General features: G+C 40.8%; 1 protein-coding gene and 1 long non-coding RNA gene across 13 annotated transcripts in view; one reads left to right on the top strand and one right to left on the bottom strand.

Annotated features, from left to right (window-relative positions):
* Positions 1-222: 222 nt before the first annotated feature.
* Positions 223-16413, top strand: LOC112832818 (uncharacterized). The gene is made up of 5 exons (XR_012373601.1): positions 223-946; positions 2139-2256; positions 12089-12174; positions 14452-14544; positions 15676-16413. It is a non-coding gene; the product is annotated as an uncharacterized lncRNA (long non-coding RNA).
* The window catches only part of GANC (glucosidase alpha, neutral C), a 69923-nt gene continuing 50877 nt past the window's right edge, over positions 4146-23191 (bottom strand). For 6 of the 12 annotated variants that reach the window (XM_073876858.1, XM_073876859.1, XM_073876860.1 and 3 more), the window contains 9 exons: positions 22591-22692; positions 20849-21092; positions 19381-19445; positions 17934-18010; positions 13660-13734; positions 11557-11670; positions 10239-10351; positions 6713-6816; positions 4146-6121 (listed from right to left, as the gene is read on the bottom strand). In XM_073876858.1, coding sequence (XP_073732959.1) covers positions 6012-6121; positions 6713-6816; positions 10239-10351; positions 11557-11670; positions 13660-13734; positions 17934-18010; positions 19381-19445; positions 20849-21092; positions 22591-22692 — 1004 coding nt within the window. In that variant the 3' untranslated portion in view covers positions 4146-6011. Of the gene's footprint in view, positions 6122-6712; positions 6817-10238; positions 10352-11556; positions 11671-12258; positions 12371-13480; positions 13545-13659; positions 13735-17933; positions 18011-19380; positions 19446-20848; positions 21093-21644; positions 21893-22590; positions 22693-23191 lie in introns of those variants that run through there. The other 6 variants (XR_003210488.2, XM_073876861.1, XR_003210489.2 and 3 more) reach the window with 6 other exon arrangements.

Raw genomic sequence — 23191 nt, 5'->3', positions numbered from 1 at the left:
ACCACAGCCCTGCTAGAAACAACTGTCAAGAAGCAGCTGTCAAATTCTGGCCGGCCTTTCTGGGGCACTGCAGTCCTTTGCGAGGCTGGTCATAAGACAGGCATATCTGATATCAGATGCCATCCTTTCTTTCTCCTAGAATGCTCGTTATATGGCCTCCATTGTCTGTGGTTAATATGGTAATCTGTTTCCAGTGGAGTTGCTAGTGGCTTTCTATGTCCTGGGCCTAGAAGTTATTTTAGTCTAGGGTGATGCCCCTGGGATTTATGCAAGGCATTCAGGAGGTTTGGTAGGTGGAAATCTTAAAAGCAGAGTGGAAAGCTTGATGTTGTCATAGGAATTCCATTTCCCAGAAGGCTCTTGGGTAGGATGGTCAGTTAGATGAAAAACCTTTAAGCTCCAGATATTTATGTGTTTTGACTGTGTTTCCGCTGCCTATCATTATGATACCCCGATACTGAAAGAGGTGTGAAAAATTGAAAGAACCCTGCCCACAGACTAAACTCCAGAATTGCGATTTTCTCTACGGCTATGGTGATTGGATTCACGTTTTTTTCTTTAAGGTTTTTATTTATTCATTTGAGAGAGACAGAGAGAGGGAGAGCACATGTGCAGGAGCGAAGTGGGGAGGCAGAGAGAGAGAAGCAGACTCCCTGCTAATCAGGGAGTCTGATGCAGGCTGATCCCAGAACCGGGAGATCAGGACCTGAGCCGAAGGCAGACATTTAACAGACTGAGTCACCCAGGCACCCCCGCATTCACTGCTTTTAGTTAACCAGAATACAGGGCTCAGCACAACTTTAAGACAAACTCTTGGTGACAGACTGTGCTTTCTCCTCTAGGGAGCCTTTAGGAGAATGGCCTGATCTGGGATTGGCCCTGGTCGTGCTGACACATGGAGTTCACCTATTCTGAACTGAGCTGTGCTCAGAACATAGTCCTATAGGTCAGTCTCAAGTGCAATCAGTCTCCTTGGACAGAGAATGTCTTGGTACCTAGTCAAACTGGAACCAAATCTTGGGATCACTTCTGTGAGGAACCAACAACCTCAGATTTCCCACAGCCAGGATCTTCTGGATAACTCAGATCTGAGAAGAGAAGGACGGTGACCAAGCTGGCCTTCCAAACGCATGAAGGACTTTCTCTGGTCCCTGCCCTAAAATAAATGCCCCCATCAACATGTAAACATGTATTCTATTTCTTTCTCTCTTTTTTTTTAAAGATTTTATTTATTTGACAGAGAGAGACACAGCGAGAGAGGGAACACAAGCAAGGGGAGTGGGAGAGGGAGAAGCAGGCTTCCCGCGGAGCAGGGAGCCCGATGCATGGCTCGATCCCAGGACCCTGGGATCATGACCTGAGCCGAAGGCAGACGCTTAACGACTGAACCACCCAGGCACCCCACATGTATTCTATTTCTTAGTGTGAGCCCTCCTGAAGGCTCTCCGGTCAGCTCCTGCCGTCAGGTTAAGACCTCTGTGGTGAAGCAACAACAAAGTGCTGCCACAGTGCGGGTGTGAAGGGCCAGGGGCTGCTGGCCTGGTGCTCAGAGTATGACTGAACTCAAGGGCTTTGCCGTTTGGTGTGCATTAAATTGAACACAACCCAAGTACGTTGAAAACAAAGACCTTTTTATTACTTGTCACAAGTAAGGACGGGAAGATAGCTCTCAAAGTAGTCTTCCTGTGGGGTTAGTACAAGAAGCTTTAACTCAGTGTATTGGGGGGCAGGAGCAGGGAACTTGTATATATATTAAGAAACTTAGAGATATTCTATGCTTAGGCACTTTGGTTCAACTGAGCATGCCTAGCATGTCAACATGCTAGTGCATATATTGTATGTTCAAAAATGGCAGAAAACTCAGCCCATGGGAGGAGATCTTAGTATTATAATGAGCTAAAGTTAACTTTAGGACAACTCTGGGGGTGCTTCTTTGGCAGGTCCTCAGCTCCAAACTAGCCTAAACTGGCTCACAGAAGAGGCTATCTGGTGAACCGCCTGGCTGGGGAGTCTCCTTGGCTGGCTGCTGGTTCTGCAAGACAAAACACATTGCTTCCCAGCTTTTGTTCCTTCATTCTCTTCCCTTCTGCTGATGGCTTTCAGCCCTCAGATCTGAGTAACTCCCCTTTGTGTCCTAGCCAACAAGAGGATGGGATTTGTGTCCCTGAAGTAGAGGACTTGACGTGGCCCAGTGCTTCTCAGGTGAAGAGCTGATCTGAGGAACATTCTGAAGTGGTCTGCAGCATTAGAATCGAGGTATGTTCTTGTATTAACTTGGTTTCATCCTATTTTATATGCCACAGCTTATAAGCTTTTACAATACTAGAAAGTAAACATTTTAAAGCTGTTAGATATTGTAGAGATATGGCTCAACTTTTTTTTTTAATAGTTTGAAACTTATAGGAAAGTGGAAAATACAGCATAAAGAGTTCCTATATACCCTTCACCCAGTTTCTTCAATTGTAACATTTAAACTCATTTTGCCTTTTTCTGTTTTGTCTCCTTCTCATACATACATACATTTTCTGAGCCATTTGAGAATACGTTAGAGATATGATGGCGCATTACCCTTTAATACCTTAGTATTTCCTAAAAGCAAGGAAATTCTTCTATATAATTATAGTATAACCCTCAAAATTAGGAAAATTACCATGTAATCAAAAGATCCCATTCAAATTTTGCCAGCTGTTCCAATCATTCCCTTTTAGGCCCAGATTCCAGCCCAGGATCACACACACATTTGTTTTCATGTCTCTTTTGTACCCTCTTCAATCTAGAACATTTCCTCAGACCTGTTTTTCATGGCCTTTACATTTTGAAGAGTATAGGATGTCCCTCGATTTCAGTTTATAACTTTTACGTAAATGAAATCACTCAAACATTTAACGAAAATGTTCCTTCTATGTTGATGTATATATTGTTATTTTAATAATTGTATAGTATTCTGCGTATGAAAGGGCTATATTTAACCAGCCCCCTGTTAAAGAACACAGCTTATTCCTAGTTTTCCACAGTGTAAATAAATCACACTGCAATTAGTAGCTCTGAGCAATTTATCTGATTTCTCTGAAGTGGAATTGCTGGGTTAGAGTATGCAGATTTAAAATTTTGACACTATTGCCAGATACTCATCCTGAGAGATTATACTTATTTATAACTCCACCAATGATGCACGAGAATGACTTCCCACATGCACGAGAATGTCCCCACACCAACATCAGCATTGGACATTTTCACTTTTTCATCTTGGCCAGTCAGGCAAAAAATAATAATAATAATGTCTTTGATTATTAATGAGGCTGAGCACCCTTCATGCTTGTTTTGTCTGTCTTGCTTTATTTTACAAATGACTTTTGCCTGTTTTTCTGTTGGGCAGTTTCTGATTTTAAACTACTTTGTCAACTCATTCTTTGGCATTTAAGCCTTAAGTAGAGACACATCATGCATTTGAGAGCTTTGTTTCAATCTCTGTGGAAATTATTCTAATTATTACATGAAATCCAGTTTCCTGAGTAACATGTCAAGAATTAGCCACAACAGGGTAACCGAACACCTACAGGTCAACTCGGCCCCACACAGCGCTCTGGGGCACAGCTGCCGGAACAGGGGATGGGGGAGGGGGAGAAGCAGTAAAGGGCAGAGAACAATTGACACCCAGACTATACTTCTCTCCACTCAGTGTCTCTAGGTGAACGTTTCAGTATCATTCTGGGTCAAGGTAGAGCAGTTTCCCACAATTTACTAGTTTTTATTCATTCCTTCCCCCCAAAATACTTCACATGGAAGAATAAATGCAATAGATGTTCATCTAAAGATAGGTCTTAATTATTCAACTTCAAATGCTATTAAAAGCCATCACTTATATTAGGTAAAAGCACCCCATTTTCAGGTTCTTACTGTAGGTTGCTAAGGTAAGTCTGAAGCTGGGAAATACTGCTTCAGCTAATGTCACCTTCCTTTCTCCTGAACTGCACAACTTACAGAAATAGCAAAGAATCTGCAAATGTTTGTATGAGCCTACAAACGGTGCAAAGCCCAAATCTCAACTGATAAATGAAACGTGTCCACGAGGAAATGCACAATGTCTACTACGTCTAGAGGGAAGAGTCCTGTCAAAAAAGTAAATCAGAAACAAATATATTCAATTCTCATTTTTTTAATATTTTATTTATTTATTTGACAGAGAGAGAGAGAGCAGGAACACAAGCAGGGGGAGTGGGAGAGGGAGAAGCAGGCTTCCTGCCGAGCAGGGAGCCTGATGTGGGGCTCGATCCCAGGACCCTGGGATCATGACCTGAGCTGAAGGCAGACGCTCAACAGCTGAGCCACCCAGGCGCCCCAATTCTCATTTTTTAATCAACCAAATCCATCAGTTAACCACTTATAGCACAGTTGGTGAAAGCCAAGGATGACGCTGCTCTGGCCAACAGAAGACAAATATAACGTGCTCTTAAGGAACATGCACTCTAGCCAGGGAACAAGACAGACAAGATTAAAACATTAAGGGCCCATCCCTGAGAATGAGAAGTAGAACACACATTATAAGTGCAGCAACATTTCAGAGATGGGCAAAATCACTGCTCACGGGTACAGGGGCTTGGGGTCGTTAGGGTAGTTAGAAAGGCTTAATGGAACAGTGGCATTTGAGTCGGGCCTGAAGGGATGGTAAAACTTGCATTTGGGGGGGAAGGTGGTGGGTATGGCGGCCCAGGGACCACGAGGCACAGAAGTGGCAGTTGGCAAGTTGCTCAGTGAAGGACACGTGAAAATGTGCATTGGTTTAGGAGCGCTGGGGACACAAGGCTGCCCCCACAGATGCTGTGGCCAGCGGGGGGTCACTGGCGGCTCCTGAGGGACTGGTGTGTTGTAATGTTCTAGCCCATGCCAAGCCATATCGGAGCCTGAGGGAAAAGGAAACCTCAGTAAAACCGATCCTGTCTTTATTTAAAATTTTGATATTTTGTGCATTATTTTTTGCATTAATTTTGATTTTTAAAAAATACTGCATTAAAATATCATTTATTTTGATGATTGCATTTTTTTCGTATCCCCTTAAATTTTTTGCTCAAGGCAAGTATGCTTACCTCACCCTCCTCCCAGCCCTGTGTTCTATTTCTGAAGATCAGGAGTGGGGAAATGGGTATTCATTTTATTATTATAAGCTACAGCTTACTCATGTTACAAATATTCTGTGGCTAGTAAACAGTATTTAATAAAAACAATTAAGATAAATTAGGATTTTAAGATTAATTAGGAACTTTGAAGCCCAAAAAGTATGACAGGGAAAAGAATTCTCTTTTGCTTCTGAGCCAGTCTTTAGGGGTGAGTAACTCTCTGTTGCTGCGGTGTATGCAGTACAAGCAGAAAAGGGTTGTTTTGCCCACGTCTAAGTGGGTGAAAGGTAACTGGGGGGGTTACCAGAGGCTGCTGTCCACTTGGAGACAGGCCTCGAGTAACTCAGCTGCTGTAGCCGGCCTGACTCTGCTGCGTGGCCTGAGGCAAGCTTCCACAAATGGGCCACACAAGGTGCGTTTGGCCCATATCTCACATAAACAGACCCATCCAGGGGCGCCTGGCTGGCTCAGTTGGTAGAGCACGTGACTCTTGATCTCAAGGGTGTGGTTCAAGCCCCCATTGGGGGTAGAGTCTCCTAAAAACAACAACAAACAAACCAACCCATGCAGCTATGCTCAAAGAGAAGCTACTCACTGGGCTACAGGGTTTACCACAGCACCACTGTCCAAGAAGCAGTGGAAGATTAATGAACTCTATAAATGTCACAGGGCTACTTGCATCTAGGAGAAGAAGTGGTGTTTGACACAAAGAGTATGACTAGTACCTCTAAAAATGTAAAACCTGAAGTCTATTTTCATTAGTAAGCTGGTGATCAATGAAGGATACTTTTTAGCCAGAGAAGTCAATTAGCATGCAGCACAGATCTCAGAAGAGGCCAAGGGCAAGGCTGAAAGGTGCAGGCTGCTTCCCGCACTCGCCCCGGGTGCACTGCACCATCATCGGACGTGGACCTCCCAGTCAGCGCTGATGTTCAGGGACAGCTTTTCCAGTCGCAGGGTGGACATTTGGGCACAATATGTAAAAGCCACAGGCTCATCTTTACCATCTAAATATCAAGACAAGAACAGGAAAAATTTGATGAATATCTAGGAGAGAAAACTCTTTCCTTTGAATCTAAAATATTTCTGACTCGATCATAAAACCTGATACCCCACCTGGGAGAATCCAATTTAATAGCACTTTTACCCATGGATGTCCATGAATTTTTTAAACATTAAACACTCCATCATTTTGAGTGCAAGATTAGTTGAAACGAAATTGTAAGGAGTAAAGTGATTTATCCAAGAAATTCAGTAGATGAGAAAGGATATAGCTCTTTAAGAAACTCCATAAACATGGGTAGGATTCTCTGGGGCTTCAGCTATCTACAGTCAAAAATACATTCAGAGAAGCTACAGTATTATTTCAAGCCCCAAATAATTTTCCTTAGAAAAATATCAACAACGTACAGTTGGCAGAAAGCCCAGTTGATGAGGAAAAGCAGGATGGCCTTGCTCCCCCAGATACCAATATATTTGACCTCCATCAGAAAGTGCAGGGTCCACTTGGCTAAGCATGCTACATCAGTTTTAGGACTAATCATTTCTTTGCTGCAGATACTTCCACGTTTACAAAAACAAATGACCTGTTTCCTTACCAGATGAACGGGTGGTCACAGAAGATGGCTGCTTCTTGAGGCCTAGGACAAAGATCTGCTCCACCACACACTTGCTGGGATAATGACCTCTTTCGTCGGCACAACTAGAATAGATAAAAATGGTATTAGGAAAATGAGAGGAATAGGGGTTTGGGCTGGTTATTAGGTCAACATCCTAGCCTTGGGAGTTCCCCTCCCGTCTTTCCCTATGGAGGCATGAAGCATACGGTTGTCATGTTTACTAGGATGAAGAGATGGAAATGATGATTCCCTGTGCCAAGGACTGCCTAACCAGTAGACAAACCAGAATCCATTTAACAAGCCATTTGGAGAGAAATCACCTAAGGACACTGAAGTCTCAAATGTGACTTGGACACTGCAATCAGATTTTAAGAAATCAGATACTTAATGAATTGCTGAATGGGCAGATAAATGGGATTAATCAGAACTTAAGCTGAATTATTTTTTATTTTTTAGAGAGTAAAGAACAGGAAGATGTAGACAGTAAGGAAGGAAGGTTCACAGAGTGATTGAAAAATACTTCAGAGAAACTCCAGACCAAGATGGCAACATAAGAGGCCCCTGAATTTCCTTCCTCCCACAGATGCACCAAATGTAAAGCTGTGGAGCAATTCCTTCTTAGTGATACAGAAACTAGCTGAGTGACTCTTATACGTCAGGTGACTGAGGAAACAGCCACATCAAATCAGGTAGGAAAGGCTGAAACACACTCACCGTGACCGCCACCCTGGGGACAGTGCCGTACAATTAGGAGGGGAACTCCCAACTTCTCCCTGAAGAGTGAAAGGTTTGGACCACACTCCTACTGCCCCAGTGTTAAGGCCCCCACCTGAGGTATGGGCCCCCAAATCACCTATCAATAATTACTTTAAGTAATTTGAACTAAATCCTCCAATCAATAGAGACAGAGTTGCTGAGTGGTTAAAAAGTCAAGACCCAACTATATGCTGCCTATAAGAGACCCACTTCAGCTTTAAGGATACATACAGACTGAAAGTGAAGGGATGGAAAATGATATTCCATGCAAATGGAGACCAAAAAAAAGCAGGGGTAGCTAATATTTATATCAGACAAAACAGACTTTATGCCAGAAACTGTAATGAGAGACAACAAAGATAGTTATATAATGGGTCAATTCACTAAGAGGTTATATAACATTTGTAAATATTTATGCACCCAATATCAGAGCACCTAAATATATAAAGCAAATATTAGCAGATCTAAAGGTTGAAATAGACGGCAACACAGTAATAGCAGGGGACTTACATACCCCATTTTCAACAATGGATAGATCATCCAAACAGAAAATCGGTAAGGAAAATGTGAACTTAAACTACATGTTAGACCAGATAAACTTAATAGATATATATAGAACATTCCATTCAACAGCAGAAAAATACATATCGTTCTCAAGCACATATGGAACTTTCTCTAGGGCAGACCATACATTAGACTAAAAACAAGTCTTACCAAATTTAAAAAGACTGAAATTATATTAAGCATCTTTTGTGACCATAATGGTAGGTGAGTAGATATCAATTACAAGAAGAAAACTGGAAAATTCACAAATATATGGAGATTAAATAACATGCCCCTAAATAACCAATGGGTCAAACAAAAAATTAAAAGGGAAATAAAATATCTTAGATTAAAATGGAAACATAATATACCAAAATTTACGGGATGCAGCGAAAGCAATTCTAAGAGGGGAGTTTATAGCAATAAGTACCTGTATTAAGAAAAAGAAAAATCTTAAATAAATAATCTACCTTTACACCTCGAGGAACTATAAAATGAAGAACAAACTAAGACCAAAGTTAGGAGGAGGAAGGAAATAACAAAGATCAGAGTGAAAATAAATGGAACAGAGGCTAAAAAGATCAGTAGGAAAGATCAATGAAACTAAGAGCTAGTTTAAAAAAAAATAGACAAATCTTTAGCTAGACTCACCAACAAAAAAAGAGAGAGGACTCAAATAAAGTCAGAAACGTATCACTGTATGTTTACTATACTGGGATTTAAATAAATCAGAAATGAAAGAGGAGATGTTATATTTGATACCTCAGAAATACTAAGGATCATAGGAAACTACTATGAACAATTACACACTAATATATTGGATAAAATAGAAGAAATGGAAAAATTCCTAGAACATACAACCTACCAATGCTGAATCATGAAGAAACAGAAAATCTGAATAGACCAATTACTAGTAAGGATACTGAATCTGTAAACAAAAAACTGCCAACAAAGAAAAGTCCAGGACCAGATGGCTTCACGGTTGAATTCTATCAAACATTTAAAGAGTATCAATCCTTTTCAAATTCTTCCAAAAAATGGAACCCTTCCAAATTCATTTTATGAGGGCAGCATTATCCTGATACTAAAGCTAGCAAGGACAATACAAGAAAAGAAAATTACAGGCCAATAACCTTGAGGAACACAGATGTAGAATTCGTCAACAAAGGGCCACACACCATGATCAAGTGGGATTTATTTCTGGGATACAGAGATGTGTCAACATAGGCAAATCAATAAATGTGATACATCACATTAACAAAAAAGGATAAAAATAATACGATTATTTCAGTAGGTATAGGAAAAGCATTTGACAAAATTCAACATCCTTTCATGATAAAAACTCAAAAAATTGGGTATAGAAAGAATGTACCTCAGGGCGCCTGGATGGCTCAGTGGGTAAAGTGTCCAACTCTTGATTTTGGCTCAGGTCATGATCTCGGGGTCATGAGATGGAGCCCCATATCAGGCTCCATGCTGAGTGTGGAGCCCACTTAAGATTCTCTCTCTCCCTCTCCCTCTGCCCCTTCCCACTCCAATGCTCGTGCTCTCTCAAAAAAAAAAAAAAAGAAAGAAAGAATGTACCACAACTTAATAAAAGCTGTCTATGACAAGCCCACAGCTAACATACTCAATGGGGAAAAGCTGAATCAAGATCAGAAACAAGAAAAGGATGCACACTTCTCACCATTTTTGTTTAACATAGTACTGGAAATCTTAGCCAGAGCAATTAGGCAAGAAAAAGAAATAAAAGGCATCTAAATTGGAAAGGAAGAAATAAAATTGTTTGTATTTGCAAATGGAAATAGGGAGAGGCTGGTAAAAGGGTACAAACTTTCTGTTATAAGATGAATAAGGTCTGAGTATCTAATGTATAAGATGATGACCATAGTTGACAATACTATGTTGTATACCTGAGATTTGTCAACAGAGTAGAACTTTAATGTTCTCACACACACACAAAAGTAAATATGGAGGTGATGGATGAGTTAATTAACTTGATGGTGGGAATCCTTTTACAGTATATACATATAGTGACTCACCATGTTGTATACTTTAAATACATTAGAATTTTGCTTGTCAATTATTTAGTGAAGCTGAAAAAAATACTCCATAAATGACCATCAATAATTTCTTTAAGTAGTACCTTAAAAAAATAGCTGTGTTTTTGAGGATCGCATATTTAAGAAAGCACACAGCTTTTTACCTGTTGATCAAAACATCTGACAAGAATGAAAACTTCCTGTGCAAGAACTGCTTCTGGTGGAGGTATCGGAATGAATGGCCGTCGTCGAGATAGAATTCACCCATGGCAGAATCCTGGAGAGTGAAACATAGACAGAGAATGTGCTTATATAATAGCTTACTAGGAAAAGAATGTCACCCCCTAAAGGGACTAAAAAATTTGTGAAGGATTTTATTAAACAAAAACTTAATATTCAAGCTGTACAATGTAGTCATATAAATATATACATTCAATACCCATTAGTGAAATAATATGAATAAGGAAGTCACATAAGAGGAGCTCAAGAGTTAGATCTTGTTGAAAAAAATTTAAACTACAAAATATGGGCAGTGGCATAGGTGGCTTCTTTGAAAAAAGTTCACAGAATGAAACTAAAGCTAAAAAAATTTAGTATATAATGGATGAGATGAGCTATCTTTAGAAGCCCTCCACTTAAAGGATAGCATCTAGTTCCTATTTCCTTTCAGGAGGAGGACCCCTCTGGCATGTCAAACAAAGTCACAGCACTCCAACGGCCGTTTACTGTTCATTGACAATGCCTGATGTGCTATATGGATCTTGAGTCTCTTGTATTTATTCTGTGGTCTGAGGCTCGTAATTTGGCCCAATAAGAATGTCTAAGTGAAACAGATGGGAAAGCAAGCTTAATTATTTTATATTTGTCTAAGAGTATGAATTTGTGTTCAGTCCTGTAGAAGAGGAAGAGTTTGTGTTGGTACTATAGGTGGGCAAATGGATAAGGAAGGAGTCTGCTATAGGTCTCATTTGGCTCAAAAGATCTTCTAAAAAGGACATACAAATTCTGGATCCTTCTGAGCTTTACCCCAGATCTTAGTTGTTTGAGCCATCTGATGAGAACAGAAGTCATTGTGTGGGGCTGGTGTTCCTGAAATGTTGCATAGATATAGGCACCTCTCTATAGGAGACTGAGTTTTAGGGCTAATCCATGTGGCAGGCTGACTAGGCCCAATGGTCAATTAGTCCAGTGGTAATCAATGCCAAGCTGCAGAGCACCAAGGATCACAGTGCCCCAGAAGAAATTTTTATCATTTCTAGTTCTTAGAGTTCTCTTCAGAACAATTCCAGGAAAGGTAGGTAAGCTGGACAATGATTCAGAAACGATTCAAAACTTTGATTTCTAGAAAAACATCAGAAGCACCCATCCCATCACTGGGGCTTATCATTTTTACATAGTGTCACATACTCAAAAGGCCACTACTCCTGTAAAGAGATAAAGTAGTAACGAATGAGATGTGTAAAGGTAACATTTTCCAAATACCTTAGTGCTTAGAGCCACCCGGAGTCCATATGGGGAATCAGTCATGTAGCCTGTGGATTTTCCTACAGTCGTCTTTATTGGTACTATACTCCCACCTCGCTGAAATGACGGTATCTATAACAGAACAATACGCTCAGGGAAGGAGTATTCATAGAAAGCAATTTCAATGTAGAATCTAAAAATATTTCGTTGTACAAGATTCCCATTCTTTACAAGTAGACTCAGAGGTGAAAGAAATTTGTGAGCACACAGATGGAAAATATGGAAGCCATGGCATTAAAAGGAAAAGAGTCCCAAGACTAAAAAGTGGTCCATTTTTTAATTATCAGGGAAACTTCTCACCCTTCATCAATTTGTTATCTATTCTGCCTATCCTATCAGTAGTTCCTATTTTGTATTTTTAACTTTCTTGCCAACATAATACACGTGTTTATTTCTAGGGCCCTGCTAAGGAGTGAGTTTTTGTGCCTGTGTAAGTAGGCCCACATGTATGTATGTGTGCATATGAAATATTATAGTTTCTTGGTTTCAGGGAGATGATTCTGTCCTTACTACAGTCTACACTCTTCCTGCTCCCTGCTTCCCTGAATTACCAGGATGATGGACTCAATTCTGAGAGTAAGTTTGTGAAACTTCTGTTGTAGAGGCTGCCAAAGACACTTGAAGTGACTCTAACCACAGTGTTATAAGCATGGCCCATACCTATGGTTCTGGAATGGCATTCCCAGCAAAGAAAGCCCAGGAAATTTCCTGCGTCCCCATACAATCCTCTGTAAGGAAGCTCTTTGGATCATATGGGGGCTTGTATTTCGCTCTGAGTACAAGAGGGAAAAAAGTACAAGAATATAAGTGAAGTTGGGAGTGACGGAGTAGTTAAGATGTCCACCCTCTAACTCACATTTGGTAGCAAGAAGTAAAGCACATTTATCTCCCCCTCATCAACCAATCACTTCTTCTTTTCCTTTTTCCCCAAAGACCGAGGTAGTAAGTTAGTAAAGAATGGGCTCTGAAGTGGGAGTGCAGCTGACCTGGGGTCTTATCTCAGTTCTGCCACAATCTAGCCACAGCCCTGGACAAGTAATTTAACTTCTCTGAACTCAGTTTCTTCACCTGTAAGCACGAGGGATTGGAGTAGATGAATGTTAAGGTCTCTTTTAGATCTGAAAGTTGACATCTGAAATCGTTTCATTATGGAGTTCATACTACTAACAGCTTTTAAAAAATAACGGCAATATATCTGTATTAATCCTAACACTACTTAGGGTCTGAAGTAGTGGTTGTGATTTAGCGGCAAGAGCAAACTTCCCTTCACAAGTTCAGTCTGAATGGGTCCCCTTGACTCTACCATCGTAACTGACAGCCTTCCCTTGGGCCTAGAGGGCCAGGGTTACAACTGAAAACTCATGTTTTGTGACTTGGTCCTGTAGGAGGACATTCTGTATGGTGTGTGTGGTGACTGCCATTTTTACTCCATTTTCAGGGTTATTATTTTTCTTAGGCGTACAAATGGAAATATATGAGGAAGAGCTGTTTGTCCTTGATGTTTCATACTGTGAAATCAGGCTATATGTTGATACTTTTATCTCACGTTTTCACGGCTTTATTGGTATAATTCACATGCCATACAACTCACCCATTTAAGGTGTACAATTAAATGTTTTTAATTAGAACACTAATGTCCTTGGTTCCTTCTATGTAGGCATATGGTATGGACTGAATGTGTCCCCCTAAAATTCGTATATTGAGCCCCAACCACCAATGTGACTGTATTTGGAGACAGGGCCTTGAATGAGGTAATTAAGGTTAAATGAGGTCAGAAAGTGGGGCCTTAACTGATAGGATTAGTGTCTATAAGAAGAGACATTAAGAGAGCTCACTCTCTCCCTCTGCCACGTGAGGACACAGACAGAAGGTGGCTGCTTACATGTCAGGAAGAGAGTCCTCACTAGCAAGTAAATTGTTGGCACCTTCCTCTGGGACATCTAGAACTGTGAGAAAATAAACTGGTTGGTTAAGCCACCGTGTCTGTGGTATTTTATGGTGGCAGCCCAAGCAGACAGATATAACACAACAGGTAAAAATAACAGCCTGAAAATGACTTACGGTGTCTAAGGCTACTGGGATCTTCACAGTACGTGCCCCTTCCCAACGAGCAAATGTTTTACAGTCATACCAGACCTGGAAAGGAACAGACCCTAATGAAAAAGAGTTTATGAGCAAGTCTGCTCACGATCCCATTATTCAGTAAAGCATTCATTTATCTGGATTTCAAATAACCAGAAGGCTAAAATAAGTATAATTAAAAAAAAAAAATCTTAAGTAGAAGTTAGCAAGAACATATGTTTTTAAGAAGACCCCAAAAGGACTAACCTAGTACTGTGATGGAAGTTCACTAAAAGGCCATTCATTTGTCCATCTGTCCATCCAAGTTATTTACCCAACAACCTACCACATGCCCAGCACTGCTAGGCACGCATGAGTGAACAGAAAGACAGAGTTCCTGCCCTCATGGATTTTATAGTCTGGTTGTCTTAGAAACTTAATGTGTTTATAGTAAAAAAGATGATGGAAGAAAGAAAAAGCAGTAACAAGGAAGAAAAGCACATTGTGAGCAAATCAATTACAAATGAGGCAGGAGAAAAGGGAAGTGTCAGAGAAGGACACAGATCCAGGAGAAAGACAAATGGAAACTGGGATCGCTACTATAGTATCATTTTTTAGCAGAGTACAATTCAGGGATGAGGTTCAAATTCTTAATCTGGGATCCTGGTCAAGGCAGTTTAGTTGCTGAAGTACCAAGAAGGTCCTACAGAGTAATTTGATAGGACATATCCTTAAGACATCACCAGCAGCAGCAGCAGCATGGAAACAAAAACCTCTTTTTCTCTCTTTTAGCCCAGTATGATTTCTGGCAGCCACAGTCTATTTCACACGCCACCTCCTGGGATTACCACATCCTTTGTAGAGCTGCCCTGTCCTGTGGTGAAGGTGAGACGGCTGTGGCCTGACCATGGTCAGTTCCAGTAAACTCTCAATTCAACAGGATCAACCCCACATTGTCTCCATGTATTATCTTTGGCTGGATCCAATTTGCTAATGTTTTGTCAAGGATTTCTGTGTCTGTGTTTATGGGAGATATTGTCTTAGCTTTCTTTGACAAATTCCAGTAGCTTCAGCTAGAGTAGTGGGAGTGAAAGGTAAAAAAATAAAACAAAAAAATGGACTTAAATAAGATTTTGGGATTACCTGTCTACCATTTCCAGAACTAATTAGAATAAGAGGTATATGTATAGGGTGTGTACTCTGGTGCTATCCACAAAGGTCCCCAGCCTTGCAAGAGTAAAACTGGTATAAACTACTATGTAGATCACACCTAGTGCTCAGTCACCAAGCTCCTCAGCAAGTATTTACTGAAGGCCTACTACCTGTCAGGTACCCTTCTAGATGCTAGGGATAGAGAGTGAACATAACAGAGGAAAATCACTGCCCTTAAGAAGCTAACATTCTAATGGGAGAGAAAGATCATCAACAAAACATATCAGTAAATATCTAGAATGTTAAAGGTGTCAGGTTCTGTGGGAAAAATGAAGGATGAAGGGGGGCTGGACAGTACCGGGGCAGTGGGAATGGTCTGTAATCTTAACTAGGTGGTCAGAGAAGGCCTCACTGAGAAAAAGCTATTTAAGCAAAGACTTCAAATAGAGGGAATGGGCCATCTAGAAATATGGGGAAGAGTGACAACAAGGGACTGTTGTCCCTTGCACAGTGTGATGTGGGACTAGCTAACTGGTGAGGTAAAAATCTGGCAAGAAATGGCGTGGCTCATCTACCTAGGGTTTTGAAGATGTAGTGAGAGAAACAATCACAGAACACTCAGGGGAATAGTGTTGAAGGAATATGTTATACAGTAATTGCAGTGTGCTTGCAATGATGATAGGTCATTAATAAAATGTTTTTATTAAACAATTAATTAAAAATTAATTTGTGGCTACGTCAGAAGGGGAGCTAGTTTCTCTTAATGGGAGCCTACTGCTTTGTTAAAATCGACTTGAGAAACTCTCAGGGAAGTGCTTGGCAGGACAATTTATTTAGCTGTTGTTGTATTTAACCTTTTTCTAGGTTTTTACTTGGCGGGGGAACCTTTATAAAGAGCCCACATCTTCAGAACTACAAATTACTGGAGAAACGAAGAGGAAAGAACATAATTGATGAACATTCTGGAGAAAAGCCTGGGTACTGTCATATCAATAAAGACAAGCGTAGTGGGCTGAAGTGGCCCCTCAAAAAGTTATATGCACTTCCTAATACTGGGAAGGAGTGAATATTACTTTCTATGGTAACAAATTTGATTAAATGAAGGATCTTGAGATTAGAAGATTATCTGGGATCATCCAGGTGGGTCCTCAACGTCATCACATCACCCACAAGAGAAACAGAAGAGGAGACACAGATGCACAGAGAAGAAGATGCATGAAGACGGAGGCATACATTGGAGTGATGTGATGTGGCTGCAGAGCCAGGAACCACAAGGACCGTGGCAGCCACCAGGAGCCAGGAGAGAGGCATGGAAGAGATTCTCCTTCAGGACTGCCAGAAGGAACCAAGCCTGCCGACACCCTGATTTGGGGCTTCGAGCCTCCAGAACTGGGAAAGGATACATTTGTGTTGTTTTAAGCCACCCGGTTTGTGGTAAGTTGTGACAGTGGCCTCAGGAAACTAGCCCAACAAGCAAACACACAAAACTGGATGGACAGAGACCACTGGTACCGATGTACCACGGTATTGCCACGCCAGCACTTGACAGTCCTAAGCAGCGAGCATGGCCGGGCTCAGTGACCTCACCACCTGCCTAGACAGTCCAGGAATATATATATATATATATATATATATATATATATTTTTTTTTAATTTAAACTTTAGTTAACGTATAGTGTAATATTGGTTTCAGGGGTAGAACTTAGTGATTCTCCACTTACATACAACACCCAGTGCTCATCACAGCAAGTGCCCTCCTTAATGCCCATCCTCCATCTAGCCCATCCCCCACCCACGTCCCTCCATGACCCCTCAGTTTGTTCTCTGTAGTTAAGTCTCTCATGGTTTGCTTCCCTCTCCCTCTTTTCCCCATCCCATATGTTCCTCTGTTTTATTTCTTAAATTCCACATATGAGTGAAATCATTTGCTATTTGTCTTTCTCTGACTGCCTTATTTCGCTTAGCATAATACACTATAGTTCCATCCACGTCATTGAAAAATGTCAAGATTTCAATTTTTTGATGGCTGAGTAATATTCCATTGTATATATATACCACATCTTCTTTATCTATTCATCTGCCAATGGACACCTGGGCTCTTTCCATAGGGTGGCTATCATGGACATTGCTACTATAAACATCGGGGTGCATGTGCCCCTTCAAATCACTACGTTTGTATCCTTTGGATAAATACCTAATAGTGCAGTAGGTGGGTCATAGGGTTGTTCTATTTTTAACTTTTTGAGGAACCTCCATACTGTTTTCCAGAGTCAGTCCAGGAATATCTTGACATGGAGGTCTCACATCAGTTTGGTAACCTTCATGCCTCCTCCCCCTGCCTATAGAAGCCTGTGGTGATGCTCCAGTGCTCAAGGACTCTCTCTAGGATCTGTCTCCTCCTTGCTCCCCATTCCATACCCTCTTTTCCTGGTCTGGTGCCCCAAGTTTCTGCCCTGCCTCTTCTCCTGGCCCCTCTGCATATATCCTTGGTCTGTCCCTGGAGGCTATTGCTGTTATTCTCCATGGCCCTCTGCTCTGCAGCCCAGGGGCTAATCCTACCTCTTCCTTGGGCCCTGCCTGGGTTCAATGCCCTGGGCTCCAGTAGTGCAGGATGATATTTTATACTGTGATAATAATCAGTGACAATAACCAATAAAAGAGCTGGGAGGCTAGAGTTGCTTGAAGGAAAGTCACCACTGTTACTTTTTACCCACTTTGGTGAGTGTCTGGAGACCAGGTTTTGGTACCAAAAACTTAGAATTTAGATAGAGCCAGAAACAAAAAGCAAAGTCTTTTTTACTTATGGTTCCCCCCAGTGACTGATACTTCTTAGCAGACTAAAAATATCTTTCTGTATTTACGAGGAGTCACTTACACAAGTCCAAGTGTGAAGGTAAAGAACCATGCTGACCTTCCTTGGTGTTCTCACCTATTCATCAATTTCTCCCCACTCTTCCATTGAGGTCATGACCTACAAGAATCTTCAGTTGCTACAGGCATTTGGGCTGTCTTCACAACGGCATGATGCAGAAATCTATTTCCCAACAGGGGCTAATTCATCAGAATGAAGGGAGGAGATAGGAGACATGCAAGATACGTGGCTGTTTGTCATATATTCTTACCTCATTTGATCCTGGCAGAAACACATCAACTGTGCTGGCTTTTGGTTCTGTGACTGGATGAACCAATAAAGCACTTCCTGAAAAACAGAAAAGAAATAAAGCTATCATCCCAAGAGGTCTGAAAACATCCTTCTCCTTTCAGAGCTTCTGTGGTTTTAGAGACCACTCAACCATGAACTTGGCCAAAGTAGAGACCTTGGGTAGTTGAACCAGTGATTCATCAGAGAAACGCATTATTACAAAGAGGTCTGGTGCTCAAAACGGTGACTGTTTTATTACTTGTCATTCATCCACTTATGGCATGTAAGGATAATAGGGAGGGACCCCGCCACAGTCTATCAGTTTCATTTGCACATAGCCGCTAGTGCGCCGGGAGTCTGAAAGAGCCATCGCATTTCTCCAGGTGCGTCATTGCCTGCTGTTAGTGATTTTGAAAACGGTGAGCCTACAACTCTTATCCAGAAGTGTGATCAGCATGGATAGGAGTATATCCACAGGCAGGTATCATTAGGAAGGCTGTAATTCTCTTAATTTTGACTGTGGCACCACATGTATGTAAATTTCATCCATTTATGAATTTACTCTTTAAAACTGTACAAATATTTACTGAGTTCCGGCTGAGTGCCAGGTATTATGCTAGGCTCTGGAGATAATAGTGGCAAATAAGACAGTGTGCCTGTCCTCATGGAGTTTGCAGTCAGTAAAGACAGATATTATAATTTAATTAGAGTTATGACAAATACCAAAAAGGCAAAAGCACAAAATGGAATGAGTTATGTAATAAGAGGGACTGACTTTGACTATAGTTGGGTGTAATTAGCTATTAGAAGCAATTCTGGTCAGGGAAATGTTCTCCAAGGGACTAGCTATTTAAACTGAGACCTAAGAATGAGTGGAGAGGTAGCACTAGGCTTTTTACATTTTAGGATTTCTGCTTTTTAGAAATAGGATGCACCTTTTGGGCAACTCTCTGTTGAGCTTGGTTTCTTGAGTCCTATTCCCAAGATGATAAACCTCCATATCCTGGATTTGGTGGTCAACCCTTGTTAAAGAAGAGGCCGCCACCACCACCACCACCACCACCACTAACTCTGTTTTGCCCATGAAGTAAGCGTTCTCAATCTTTACTGTAACCATCTGGTCTACTGTTTTCTACTTCCATTCCCTACAGGGGTATCATTAGGCTCAGGAGTGAACCTAGAACAAGAATCTCAAATTGTATCCACAAATAAGAATGGGTTTATGTGAAGTTAACAATACGAGAAGTGCTACCTGACCACAGAAGAGAGCTATCAGTCCACTAATATACTAAAAATCTTAATGACAGAATTTTTTTTTTTGTTTTCTTGAGATTAGGGATTGATTTTTAGTGCTCTTACATTAGGAAATATAACAAAAACATAATTACAGTATTTATCATAATGATAATTAATCAAGAAATGCTCACCCAGCATGTATTCATCTTCTACACCAAAAGCGTCTAGTTCCTCTGGGAACTCTATCCACAGAGGTCTGGGAAAAGAAAAAAAAAATTCTTATTTCAACATCATTAGATGTTTTATTACTATTAAATCACTTTTATTTTCAGTTTTATAACTATTCACAGGAAACTGGAAAAGCCAAAAAGCCAAGATTCTTTTCATGATTTAAGATTTTATAAGCAATTGCTAGGATTAGTATCTTTTTCTAATGTTTAAGAGCTATCTACTTGCTGAAATGTTCCAATGACAGATTGAGAATTCTGGTACCTACAATTTTTCCTTCTGATTGTTGAGTACTAAATACTCTGAAGGCAGAATCAGAGCTCTGTACAAGTCCAAATGCCTAACACATTCAGTATGGAACAAATTAAATGCTTGTAAAACCATATTTTATAATGATATAAAATCTGTGCCATGTTTTCATGCTGTCACTGCCTTTCATTAAGGATGCATGCATCCTTAATCATTATCTATTTAAATGAAAAGAATTGGTTTTATTTGTTTTCAAGCAGGCAACATTTTTCGAGGGTTGAGAAACTGTTGTGTGGGGTTTTTTTTATTATTATTGTTTTACACAACTATCTAGGAGGCATTTGGGTTTATGAAGATAGTAAAATCTCCATTATCTGTGCATCTGGATATCAACTTAATGGTTCTAATATTTTTTTCAACCTCATGAGTAAAGGATATTTTTAAGAGAAACTTATTTTTAGTTTATTCACTAGCCTCCGTAAAAATATATCACTTTCCTACTGAATAGTAACAAAGCAGTAGTCTCAATCTGGCTGATGTCTAGAATCATCAGGGAAACTTGTAACAAATCTAGATCCTGACACCTACCCAAGGAGATTCCCTAGTAGGTCTGGGCGTGTGGCCTTGGAATCTATAGTTTGAAAAAGCTCCCCAGGTGATTCTTATCTGAGCCAGGTTTAGGATCAGCTGATCTGGAAGCCTCAGTGTATTATGTGTCTCTGTATCATTCAATAACCCAGAAAGTTGGTTTTTCACATTCTGCCTCTAAAATAGAATCAGAATATAATTTATACTATGGGAAAAATGTTCACCTCAAACTTGGAATGGTTTAGCTCTAAGGTAAGATACAGCCTAAGACTGGCAGAATAAATTGTTCTTCATGAGAGGACTCTTGTGGATTAAGTAGCGAATTCAGTTACAGTCACTTCCTTTTTCTTTGAAAAATCTGTCTCCTATCAAATATTGACACTTGAATCACAAAATAGCAGGGGATCTGGTTTTTCTGTGACCTCAACTCCTTGACCCTGCTCACAGTTGGTGCTCAGTAATCTGAGGGACATTTGACTAAAAACACATGTCTTTTCTCTTGAAATCACTATGTAATTGCTCCCTTCCCCAATGGCCGGGGATCTTCTGGTGTAGATTGGCTGCTGGGGCCCGCAACCGGTGAAGCCTGTTTACCTCATAACGGGCTGAGCAGCCACATGTGCGCGGTAGAACAGAGAATACCAATAGGGCAGGAGGGTGTAGCGCTGCCGGATGGCTTCCCGGATGAGCCGGGTGTATTCCTCCCCAAAGAGCCAGGGTTCCCGCCTCTTGGTGTTCATGGTAGCGTGGCCACGGAAGAAGGGCTGGTAGGCTCCAGCCTGGTACCATCGCACTAGCAGCTCCGCCTCTGGATTCCCAATGAAGCCGCCTACATCAGCTGATTAGAAAGACAGAGGCTGAGTGAGGTAATGGGACTTCTAACAAATGTGGCACCCAGGTAAGATAAGGGCTTGAAGACTGTCAGGACAAACATGCTGTGTGTGCACTCAAAGTGCCAGGACAACACTGTGGCCTGAAACTAGGGAGCACATATTTCAAAACTCAGCCTGTTTGGGGATCTGACAATATTCTCTTTGAATCCTCTTTTTCTTATCAAAAGGTCCAAGGTTTTGGGGCGCCTGGGTGGCTCAGTCTGTTAAGCGTCTGCCTTTGGCTCAGGTCATGGTCCCAGGGTCCTGGGATCGAGCCTCACATCGGGCTCCCTGCTCAGCGGGAAGCCTGCTTCTCCTTCTCCCACTCCCCCTGCTTGTGTTCCCTCTCTTGCTGTGTCTTTCTGTGTCAAATAAATACAATATTCAAAAAATAAAAAAAAGTCACAGGCTTTACTACAAGATCAACATTTCTATATGTTCCCAAACCCAGAAATTGCAAAATGCTGACCTGATTTATTAAGTCTGTGTTTAGCCATGTGGTGGGGGTTGACAATTGATTTTTCTTTTCTTTTTTTTTTTAAGATTTTATTTACTTGACAGAGAGAGCACAAGTAGGGGGAGCGGCAGGCAGAGGGAGAGGGAGAAGCAGGCTCCCTGCTGAGCAGAGAGCTGGAGGTGGGACTCCATCCCAGGATCCCCGGACCGTGACCCGAGCCGAAGGCAGATGCTTAACGGACTGAGCCACCCAGGCGCCCCTTGATTTCTTTTCGAAAGCAGCAGCTCAAGCAAGATAAAAACTGTAGAACTAAAGAAAAACAATCAGAATTAGAGCTTTAGGTGTAATTTCATGCTTAGTCCTTAAGCAGGATACATATTCCTTGTATGTGGACCAATGCCATAAGAAACACATCTATCAAAAAGTGACATTAACTTGCTTCTATTCCTACCGAAAACAAGGAACAGCTGGAACTAGTCATGTTGAGCAGCCTCCATATGGAGATTTCTCATCTGCAGAGAATTACTAGGATTTAGGGAAGGCAGCCCAACAGGAAATCGTATTTTAACTAAATTTATCTTTCCCAAGAGCATATCTTTTTTTTTTTAAGTTAAAATATGTCATAGAATTTTAAACCTGCTGAGTAAAAAGCGTTTCTGTAAGGCTGATTTCTGATTTGCTAAATTCTTTGTACTCTTCATTTTTCTCACTTTGAAGAAGAAAAGGTATGTTTCAGGAAGAGAAACTCAGTTCTCAAGAGCATCTAAGGAGGAATCAGAGCAAGAGGGAAAGAAGCACTCGGGCTCTCTGATGACTTTATTTCAAGTCCGCATTTCAGACAAGACACAGACTGCTTGGAAGCGTCCCTTCACTTTCCTCATTTTCTTGTTCCCCCAGTTATCCCTGCCTGAAACCGCAAATGAGAAGGCATTTATGACCAGGCTTGACGGGAAAACACCCTCGCTTTTTTTTGTTCTCTCACTTCAAGCCTGTGGGTATCATCTTACCTCCGCAAAAAGAGATCCCAGTAATGCTGAGGGTGAGTAACATGGGGATAGAAATTTTCAGGTAGCTCCATTCTGCTGTGTTGTCGCCCGTCCACACAGCACCTTGGATCACCGGTAACAGTTATTAAAAAAAAAAAAAAAATCACAAATCAGCCCATGCACTTGATTTCATAGATTCTTTATTTGAAATAGACAAGTTAATATAAAGGAAAGCATTTCTTTCTTGACCTTAAAATATATGAATTCTGGTTTCAGCAATTAAAAATGTATTAATCTTTGTGAAAAAGTTCTTAAAAATCCACAAAACCTTTTGTGAAAATGTTCTGAAATGGCACTTATTTTTGAAGTATAACTCAAGCCTGATTTTAGGAGAAACATTAAAAAAATCAACTTTACTGAAATATTTACATATAATAAATACCTATTTTAAGTGAAGAGTCTGATGAGTTTTGAAACCTGTAACTGTCACCACAAGCAGGGTATAGAACCATTTCCGTAATTGTAAAAGATCACATGGGCTTTTTTTCCCCCAGAAATAATGGCTTTATTTATGCTTTGCTGATGTTGCTCAGACTAAAATTCTTTTTAAATGAATCCTCTT

Source organism: Callorhinus ursinus, unplaced genomic scaffold (assembly GCF_003265705.2).
Source record: "Callorhinus ursinus isolate GAN/ISIS: 27379988/994484 unplaced genomic scaffold, GSC_fseal_2.0 scaffold25, whole genome shotgun sequence".
Lineage (NCBI taxonomy): Eukaryota > Metazoa > Chordata > Mammalia > Carnivora > Otariidae > Callorhinus > Callorhinus ursinus.
Note: the sequence above shows the minus strand (reverse complement) of the source record. Positions and strands in the feature narration are given on the sequence as shown.